This window comes from Pyrus communis, chromosome 16 (assembly GCF_963583255.1).
Source record: "Pyrus communis chromosome 16, drPyrComm1.1, whole genome shotgun sequence".
NCBI classification, from domain to species: Eukaryota; Viridiplantae; Streptophyta; class Magnoliopsida; order Rosales; family Rosaceae; genus Pyrus; species Pyrus communis.
The window spans coordinates 5,499,849-5,510,275 of NC_084818.1; the positions used below are offsets into that span (position 1 = coordinate 5,499,849).

The 10,427-nt window shown below is 38.5% G+C and overlaps 2 protein-coding genes across 2 annotated transcripts; one reads left to right on the top strand and one right to left on the bottom strand.

Moving 5' to 3' along the window:
* The first annotated feature begins 2,025 nt into the window (after window positions 1-2,025).
* On the top strand, window positions 2,026-4,314 carry LOC137720491 (uncharacterized). The gene is made up of 2 exons (XM_068459566.1): window positions 2,026-3,569; window positions 3,898-4,314. The coding sequence occupies exons 1-2, from the start codon at window positions 2,182-2,184 to the stop codon at window positions 4,151-4,153; spliced, it is 1,644 nt and encodes a 547-aa protein (XP_068315667.1). The 5' UTR covers window positions 2,026-2,181; the 3' UTR covers window positions 4,154-4,314.
* Window positions 4,315-4,466: 152 nt separating this feature from the next.
* Window positions 4,467-7,551, bottom strand: LOC137720492 (glycosylinositol phosphorylceramide mannosyl transferase 1-like). Its single transcript, XM_068459567.1, has 5 exons — window positions 6,938-7,551; window positions 5,785-6,178; window positions 5,336-5,499; window positions 5,130-5,200; window positions 4,467-4,938 (listed from the first exon to the last, which is right to left on the bottom strand). The coding sequence occupies exons 1-5, from the start codon at window positions 7,132-7,134 to the stop codon at window positions 4,778-4,780; spliced, it is 987 nt and encodes a 328-aa protein (XP_068315668.1). The 5' UTR covers window positions 7,135-7,551; the 3' UTR covers window positions 4,467-4,777.
* Between the last annotated feature and the right edge of the window lie 2,876 nt (window positions 7,552-10,427).

Sequence of the window (10,427 nt, forward strand, 5' to 3'; positions counted from 1 at the left end):
CTCATTGAATATCGGACAAGTTGGATGGGAATTGTAAATTTGGGTTGCAATTTCCAATCCAAGAGTTTCGTGATTTTCTTCTTTTAGGTTTTGGATTTGGTTTTCTTTTTACTTCTACTGTGCAAACAATTTGGAGCCAACCGCACAGCAACAGATGTCCACGTATCGTGGTGAAACGTGTGTAGTTGAGTCGGTAGCATCGACAGTGCAGCGGCATCTGGAGAAAAACATGGTCCTTAGCATTTGACTCGGTACTGTGACGACATACTCCACAAATTTGTAACCTTTTTCTGTCAAAAGAAACTTATTGATTGCAATCATTATAAACGGAAAAGATAATCTTTTTGATTTCTGGCAAACTTGTACATTTAGGGTTTTTATTTATTTTTATAAACTAATTCATTTAAAGAGGTTTTAATGAAAAGTTTCCGATGTTGTTTACTTTAACGAAAAATCATATTTTTACACTAAAAAGTAAAAAGTCAATCCTGATACTATTCACTTTACCTTTTATTTTGTTTTTTTAGTTAAAACTCAAAGTTTGAAGTTCTTTTTATTAGTTTTTTTTTTCATCTAATTTACTTAAAATTTAGTTTCTAAACTATTTTTCAATACACAAAGTTATTAAATTCACTAAAATTATCTCATTGTGACAGAAAGAATTCAAGTTCAGCTCGAATGATGATGATGAATAATATTTGTATTGAAACCACATGTCTCAGGTTCCACTCACTAAAAACTATAAGAACTTATTTGTTTCGAAAAAATCATATACAAACTTAATTTTCAAGGATCGAATCATGAGTTCATTCACATCCCTCTATTTATCATTAATATATGAGTTTAAATTTTAAAATTTATGTTTATCAATTATATAAATCTCGAAATTTAAACTCATCAAACGTGATAAATACGGTGATAAGCCAAAAAATTCTTAAAATTTCGGAGAAAAAAAAATTCTTAAAGTAATTGATCATCGAAATGAACCAATAGGAATTGTTTATGTGAGTGTGATACCTTTCTACGGCCAACAAACAAAGAACCTGAAAAAGTTGTAAGTTGTAACCTATTCTGGTTCTTCCCATCTTTTGCCCATTTTTTCTCAACAAAAATTTTGGGTCTCTCTGTCAATTCCAACAGAAAGAAAAGAAAAGAAGGAAAAAACAAGTACAAATTTGAAGGTGAGGTTGTCTGCTCCTCCATGGCTCCAATGGCTTTAGAGAAATCATGAAATGATCTCCAAATCGTCCCCCATCATGTAATTTTCTCTTCATCTCACAAATTGTTTTTTTCATTTCTTGCTTTCCAAATTTTTCTTCGGATTTTCTTTTTCAATAATTTGAGATGTTGGGTTGTGTAATATTTGCATTCATTTCCGTTGATTTCTGTTTGATATATTTAAAATCGAGGGCAAGACAAGTGCAGAATGTCAAAACCTGATTATGAAAATTATTTCTCTATCATACAGGAAATTTTTTTGCAACTACATTCTTTTTTGTCTACACATCTTTTGTTTTTGTTTGGTAATTTATATTTGGAATTTTAGCCAAAATAATTCATGAGACTGGCATAACTGCTCACCTTGTTCATAAAATTTGAAATTGATAGAAGTAGTATTTGAGTTTGTTAACCATCAATCATTTTGGTTCTTTCGAGAAAGTTTTTTTACCATTTTCTTCTTATTTAACAGAAATTTTCATGGAATTACAAAAATGATAGACATTAAACAAATTCAGAGATCAAATTTATTAGATTTTAAATATTAGTGAATAGTGAAGAGTTATACTAATATCAAAAACCATTTTAGTTCAAAAGAACACCTTTATATCTTGTTGATTTTCTGTTTCATTTATGGAATGTGTTTAAGCTTTTTTGACAGGTTGGATTAAAATGGTAGCAAAAGCAACTTATTCATCAAGCGACTCCTAGAACTACTTTTTGGAGGATCCAAAAAATCCAAAACAAAAAAAAATATATCTTAAAAATATCTCCAGCAGCTCCACTTTTTGTTGCACACGGGACTTCCCATGTCACTTTCAAGCAGTGTGAACTGATGTGAACTGAACGGCTGTTCCTCCATTTTTCCACTCTTTTTTTCCCTTGCAATTTTCGGCTTTTGGGCTCTCTGTATTTCATATTTCTCAATCGTCTTCTCCAAATCCTGGTCGTTGATTTCGAGATATGGGTTCCAGAATCGTACCCTGTTCTAAGAGCTGGCAGAGCTCGATGCAGATTTCAGCACCAGTTTCTTCATCTTCTTCTTCGAAAGCGTCGTCGGTTTCGGTTTCTTTCCCTTCTGTGAGAAGAAGCGGTGGAGCTCTGGGTTGCGGGTTTGTTCGTTGGTTAAACTCTTCCGGGTCGGGTGATTCGAAACGTCGACGTACCTCGAACCAGTCTTGCAGATCGAAGTTTGATGATTTCTCATGCGAAGAATTGTCGAACCAGATTGAGGGATTGGCGCAAAGGTTTAATCTTTCCGAGGACGGTGACGAGAACGTCGAGGAACCGGCTTTTGTGGCGTCGAAGACCTCGAACATCTCTCCGATTTTGACTTACCCAGAAGGTGAAAACAGCAAAGGCAGCGGCTTTTCGACGCGGTTTTCAAGCTTCAAGTTCAGTGCGTTGGAGCCCTCTCTGCTCGGGATTCATCCGGAGCCGCCGGACTGGCCGGAGAGAAGCGAAATCGTCAGAACCGCCATGGAAAGAAAGGCCAACAGCCTCGAGTTTCCGGTTTCGCTCCGGTTAATCAAGAAGAAGCAGCGGCAGCAAAGGGAAGAGGGTCCTAAAGGGGGAGCAGGGGAGATTACTTTTTGCTCCCTGAACAAGGCATTCTCTTCCATGGTGTTTATAATCTGTGAGCTCCATAGCCACGCTTTGAGTATAAGGGAAAGTTTGTACTCTGAAGATTTGCACGAGGTGATAGCGAAGGTGCAGAAGAGAGAGATGAGCATGTCATTTGTGTGGTTGTTCCAGCAGGTGTTTTCGGGGTCGCCGACTTTGATGGTTTATGTGATGATCTTGCTGGCGAATTTCAGTGTGTATTCGATGAATTGCAATGTTGTTGCTGCAACACCTCTGCCTGTTATGGCTGAGACTTTGACAGACACTGAGACAGAGGAACAACCCTACTCGAAATCCGATTATATTTCCGACGACGATTCTACTAGGGTTGTGAAAAAGACCTCGAACGAGGGCAGTAAGGCCGATTTTCGTGACAATGTGACCTCGGAAAGTTCAATCAGGCATGCCATTGTTGATCTTGAGAAGATGTATGGTGTCTCCTTGTTCAATGATAAGGAGTTCACCGCAGAGGAGGATGTGAAGTTGTGGAACTCTGTGATGGAGGAAGCTTCGAGAATGCAATCAGAAATGAGGGATGAGGCTCTTGATCATGCAACGGTGCAGCAATTTGTGTCACCGATAACTGTGAATGTCGAACCGGATTATCATGAGCACTACTTCAGAACTGATCTTTTGTACCAGATGGGTTTAGCTCAGGATCCTCACAATGCACTTCTGCTCTCAAACTATGCACAATTCCTCCATGTCGTTGCTCGCGATCACGATAGGTGAGTATCAACTATCAATTATCAAACTATCTGCTTCAGTATGCTTACTATTTTGCATAAACTAACTTGACCGAAAATCATTGATAAACGACTAGATTTGGTTAGGTTTTTCGATGCTTCAATCGACATTTCTATTTAAATGATTTCGTTTCGAATTTGAGCAGCTAAGCATGATGTAATTGTGATGATTTTTTGTAGCATCGAGACCTCTACCGGAGTTGGATTTTCGGTTATGATCAAATTATTTGTTTTCTTTTCATACGATAGGACTTGAGTTGTGGTGTAGTTTGCTTGACCGGTGTTGTGTGATCTATGTTTACGTTTGCAGGGCCGAGGAGTGCTTCAGGCGTGCCGTGCAAGGGGAGAAACGAGACGCCGAGGCTTTGATCCGGTACGCAGACTTCTTGTGGATAGTAAGGAAAGACCTGTGGGGTGCAGAAGAGAGATACCAGCAAGCAATGGCAGAGGAGCCAGACAATCCCTATTACGCCTCCAGGTACGCCAATTTCCTTTGGAGCACTGGCGCCGAAGATACTTGCTTCCCTCTCAGTACATCCTACGATAACTACAACAAAGTTTCGTAGTTTTGCCAAATTATGCCGGGTACCGACACCCGGCACTGCCGGTATGTATTCCGGTCCTGAGTAAATTATCTGTAGGAAAGAATTTGACCGAGAGAATCTGCAGATCTCTCAGTTCTGTAATCCAGTTTGATCGCAATAAGAAATGAATGACGATTTCGCAACCGTTTGGCCGAAATAGTAAGAAGATTTCCACGAGATGATAGGCAGAATATTTCCGAAATAGTAAGGGAATGTTTTGAATTCAAGAACAAGGTATATGTAGATTTCGGGGTGTGGTAAACTCCTCGACGGTTATTTTAACCGATCTAGGATGTCGTAAATTCCTCGCCGGTCGTCTAACTGTGACGCCGAGGAGTACTGTTCATTCTACATCAACCTGATACAAACTAGGACTCGAAAAGACCTATCTCATCGCCCATATAGCGACTGCCTGCCTTGTGTTACACGGTAAGAACACGAATTATCAATCTATATGAGCGCACTAAATTGGCTGCTGTCACAAAAACGCACACATTTCGTAGAATTCAATATTATACATCTAAGATCAAAGAAGTACCGACCGGAAGTGTGGAAATTCTTGTTCTTCGTGGATTTGATCGAGGAATATGTAAGCGTGCTGTGGAATCACCAAAACCAGATGTTGCGACTGTCAACGGCCTTCACGGAAGTGGGTACCAATGGCATCCGTCCAAACCCGGCAACAAACCTATCGACGCAGCTGGTTCTCTTTTCAGTATGTCCTCCTAAGGTACTGATGCCAGTTGAACCAATCTCGAATATTTTACCTGAATGAAAAGTACAGTAATGCGTAGCGAGACATAAGTAATCAGAAAAGAAAATGCCACAATAGAAACTAAGGTATTGCAAAAGCGCTTTCTGATATGCAACAAGTGAAAATACAATATGCAGAAACATCCTGTCCAAGTTTTCAAAAGCCAAAATGAACACAATTTCATTGCAGAGGATGTATGATTACCTTCCACCCATATAGGGGGAGCACCAGTTGCATTTGCTACAAGAAAGGACATTGCAATGTCTTCACAGTTCCTGGTGAAATCAAACCCCATATTTCAGTAAAATCTTTTGTGTTCACGCACTGCACGCCGGCACGCCCGCACACACAGCTCAAAAGATGAAAGCATTCAAAATGTAAGAAACAAATGAACATGCAAAAGTGCAAACCTGTTCTTGGTTATAAACTCTTTGATTGATGCTGGCATTTCATTTGTGTACAAACTTAGGTACTTTTTGTGGAAGAAGGCTGCCTTAGACAGTACCATACTGTATGTACCTGTCCACCAAACCGACCACCATCCACCGTATATGTAGTGATTCTTATCACCTTTCTGCACAGTGAGCATATATTTGGTAAGACAGCTGACCAAGTGTGCCATACAGAGTTTGCAAAATTGTTAATAAGAAACGGTGTTTCTTCAGTAAACGTTGGCTAGCCTAAAAAGTAAAAGAACAATACATAGTTTCGAGCTCAAATAGATCAAAACCAACTTTCTACCTCAAACAGAAATTAACATGAATTTTCCAACATAGAAGCTTAAGATATAGAGAAGACAGCAAGAATGTTGGATAATACTCTCTCTAAATAACGAGAAAATGTACAGATTGAGGCATACCGGATCAATCCGGTGCATACGAGGCACAAAGCCAACCATTGTATCCGATGCACTTTGCCAAACATCGAAAGCAAATTCCACTGAAGAACAAGGGAATATAACATCATCATCGATTGAAAAAACGGCATCTGTTCTCAAATCCTTAATTTCTTTAAATCTGTTGTTCAAACTGTCTTCCTTATTGATATCGTATTTCAATTCAACTTGTCGCCCATCTCTAGTGTTCAGATGTACAATGTGGTCCAGAAATTTTCTGAGAGAATCTGACGGAGGACTTGGCTCACTCCACACAATATGTATTGAATCAAGCCGAGGACATCTAGAATAGTGAGAAATAGACTGCTTCAGAAGATCATATCTTTTCCATGTGTTCATTACAATAGAGTATCCTTTCCTGCATACAAATTGCAAATTTCAGCATGGATGCTTAACGAACGGTATCTCTACTATGATACAATCAACAATAAGCCAATTGAAAATTTTCTAGGAGTGTGCTCTTTAAAGAAGCAAATGAGAACAACACAAAGCTAGCTTAATCTTCCCAATCTTATCCAATTTGGAAAATGAGTTGAAGCAGGGTTTTTTAGCCAAAATGGTCCCTGCTCCTCACTTTGGTCCCTGACATTGAAAATCGATACAAGTTGTCTTGGGTTTGCACACCATCAATCATACACAGGACCACTTCTATCGATTTTTAATATCAAATACTAAAGTGAGGAGTTATGCCAATCCAGCGACCATTTGGCTTAAAAACCAGCAGAAAAGTGACCAAATCTTCGAATAGCTAATGTTCCGTTTCCATCGGAATCATGCCTGCTACAACATCCATAGTTCACAATAAGCACCACAACTCATAACAGACCCGAACAATACCGGTATAAACAGAGCATCAAACACTCATATTCGAAAAAACGAAGTTGTTGCAAACTACCAAGCCGTTTTCTTCCCTCTAATCAATCTTTGGAATCAGTCTTTCTAAATATAGATATTAGCAGAAAGTAGAACATCAAAGTATAAACAACGAGCTTAATTATTTACTAAAAATAGAATGACTGATAGTGATGTGCAAGCGGAAGTTTGCTTAATTAAATAATTAGCGAATAATACGGATATGTGGAGTTTTTGGAAAAAAAATCTAAGCAACCGTACGAACCGGGAATCCGAGAACCGTTCCAGAGCCGTAGTGTGACTCGTCCATCCCATGAAATCCGAAGCTCGACTGGCGAGCACGATGAGCGTGAATCCGATGCAACAGCACAGCAGAAGCTTCACCTTCATCGATCCAACGGTCGAGATCAGCAACTGCCGCAGCCTCTGTACCGTCCGACGGTTCCACACGCTCCCTCTCATGGCCGCCGTGGCTTTTGCCAGCTCTGCCGTCGCAACAAACCTCGCGCGCCAAGCGCCAAGGCTCGCGCCTATTCGTCCGAGTCCGAACGAGTTACAAGTCAGAAACTCAGCCGTCGCGAGGTCTTCCCCCACTTCGCATTCGTCCTCGCCGGCACAGAGAGAGAGAGAGAGAGAAATTGATACGGTGTGGCGCTGGTGTAATACTAAGACGAGCAGCAATGGACGGCTGAGATGAGATTGGGTATTGTGACGGGTCAGCTGGAGCCCTTGATATTGTCGTCGACGCCGGAAGCAACGGCCGTACTCACATTTAGCTCTCAGATCGGAGGTCGCTGATGGGGAGTTAACTTGTCTTTTGGGATCTCCTGTGACTGGGGGGAGGAGGTTTGGTTAGGGTGTGACCCGGTGGACGGAAAGATTGGTGTGAGCGAATGTGTACGACGTTGATGACTTTGACGTAATAGATTTTTGTCTACAAGTGAAGTTTATCGTTGGTGATGGAAAAATAGCACGCCATGTTTGAAAGAGAGAAAAGGATTTTTTTTTTTTTTTTTTTCTTTTCCTGGTAGTCAAATGGGAAAGGATCCTCTCTGGATCCTTTTTCACCAAATTCACCTAGTTCGGAATTCAGGCTGTTTGATTTTTATCCAACGGTTACAGTTATTATAACTTTTAAAGAGCTCATATTTGTAACCGTTGAATCAAAATTCAACTACCGGGATCCCAAACTAGGTTGAATTTGGTGAAAAAAGATTGGGAGAGGATCCTTTCCGTCAAAATGGACTCTTCCCTTTGCCAGTTTTTCAACGTGCTTGACGACGTCGTTTCGTGTCGTTCTATGAGTTTTTGCCGACTTTATTGGATGGAGTGGATGTGGAACTACATGTTTTTTTGTAACAATATCATTTATCAACTAAAACTTTAAGCGATTTATCATATCAATTTTTTTAAATTATTTTATTATATATTTTTGTAACATTTCACATCGTTCAGGGTAATGAATCATATAAGCCTTGTATGTATATTTTCATCTCTACCTAGCATAAGGCCTACTTCGAAGTTAAGCGAGTTCCGTGAGAGCGTGGTTGGGGCCCAAAACTGATAATATTGTGCTACAGTGAAGTCAAAAATGGGATGTGATGGGGACCCGGACAGGGGTGTGATATTTCTAACTCTGTTAAATTTTTCTTTAAAAAAAATTTGGTTGCCTTACACATAACTAGTATTTAGAGATATTTGGGACATTTCAACTCTCCATTCACTTTCTAAAAATTTGTCTTGTACGAAGCAAAAATCTAGAGTTTCGACAAACTCAAAAATGAAAATGATTAGGCAATTAGATAATATTTTTTTTATTCTTAAACAAAAATCAAACTTAGTGTAACGACATGACATAATTCTGATCCAATTTATCTTCAATAGTATAGTACTCAAAACGTATATCAAATGTTACTGAAATATAGTTGTCCTCTAAAATAATAATAAATATTAAACTTATATTGTTGTTACTACGCTATTGCCCATCGCAAACAATTAAATAAAAATAAAAACAAATGTCACAAATAACTCTAAACACAAGTTACATGTCATTATTTAGATCGAAAATTTAACGATTTTAAGATGAGATCAAATGTCATAATTAACTTAAATATTTACACTTAACTTTTCCGATTGGAAAGTCAATGTTTGTATGCATATTAGTCTAAATGATGAAAAATCCAAGATGACGCAACTAGATTTTCATAATGCACAAGAATGAGCATCGCAAATGTCAATTCCAAGAATTTTCACTATTGTTGGATGTAACTGAATTAATTCATTTTTTTAATATCTTTGGTGTGAATTATGGACCTGGATTGTTTGCCCTTCTCATGCCCTCTTATTTCTATGGTCACAGTTAAACAACGTCAACATTTTATATTGATTTTTTTATAGAAATAATAAGACAAAAAGCAATGGAAATATAAAATGTTGACGCGGCTTAACCGTGATCACATAAATAGGAGAGGATGGGAAGGATATGGGATGAGGAGGGCAAACAATCCAAGTCCGTGAATTATAAGGTCCTATCAGAAGGGGAATTAAAAAAGAGAGAACAAAGCCTTAACTAAACATATACTGCCATTCGATGAGTTCAGTGCAACGTTATGTGTATCTTATTACTATTAGATGTCTATTACTTATTTTTGTGTTTGGAGAGATGAGATAGGATCCTCTTTATATCTCATTCATATGAATCCTTCGAATCCTTATTCTTCAAAGTCCAAGTCGGCGTCGTACCTTTTTTAGAGCTGGTTACCAACAAAAGCGTTTGTGTCATCGAAGTCAGCAATATTGTAGTAGTCGTTGACGATGTACTTTAGCTCATCATACTGAAATTGCGCATTTCGACTGGCAAAAATTCATAGATTAACTGAAATCTGCATTGGGCATTGAAGTGAAACCAATAGTGAGAGAAGTAGTGAATAAATTACCTCAAATTGGGGAGGAACTCAGTTGGGCGGGTAAGGTCCAGAGGATCTAGAAGGATGGGATCCGAAGAAGAACCTATCCTAGGAGAGACATAAAGAAAGAGTATTCACCTTGTCACATGTTTGTTATTTCGTAAAATTATACATGTATAACCAATTAGTTTGATTTATTGGTTAAGACCATTTGTCCTTACATCTAAGATCTCGTGTTGAAATTTCTCTCCTCATAATAAGATAAATCTAACGTAAATTATCATATTGGTCATAAAACAAAAATATTACAAAGGCCTCATCCAATGAAGGACTCAAAGTCATGGATCAAAGTCCAAATAGTGACAGTCCGATTTCAATCTCAGACCTTGGTCCTCGCAGTTAATTGGGCCTACCGGCTTCTTTAGCCCAAAACGCTGCCCGTAATTCTTAATTCCGTCCGAAAGTTGAAATTCACACGCCACATTGTTCAGCATCACTAACATATTCAATGGTTTAGGGAGCAGGGCACACAATTGACACCCTTTATTTATGAGCGACGATCAATGAAATACCTTTATTTCTAAAAGTATTTTTGCTCATCACCATTTAGTGTTTATCATCATTAGATGAGTTTGAATTTCAAGATTCGTGTAATGGATAGGAATAAATCTCAAAATTCAAACACATCTAACGATGATAAATAAAATGGTAAGCATACACGACATTAAATAGTGATGAGCAAAAATGCACTCGTTACCACTTCTTGTTGGAAAAAAAAAAGAAACATTTAGTGTCGGTATATTTTAAGGAGGCAGATTGTCTGCCCTCCTGTTTGGATGTCATTCTCAT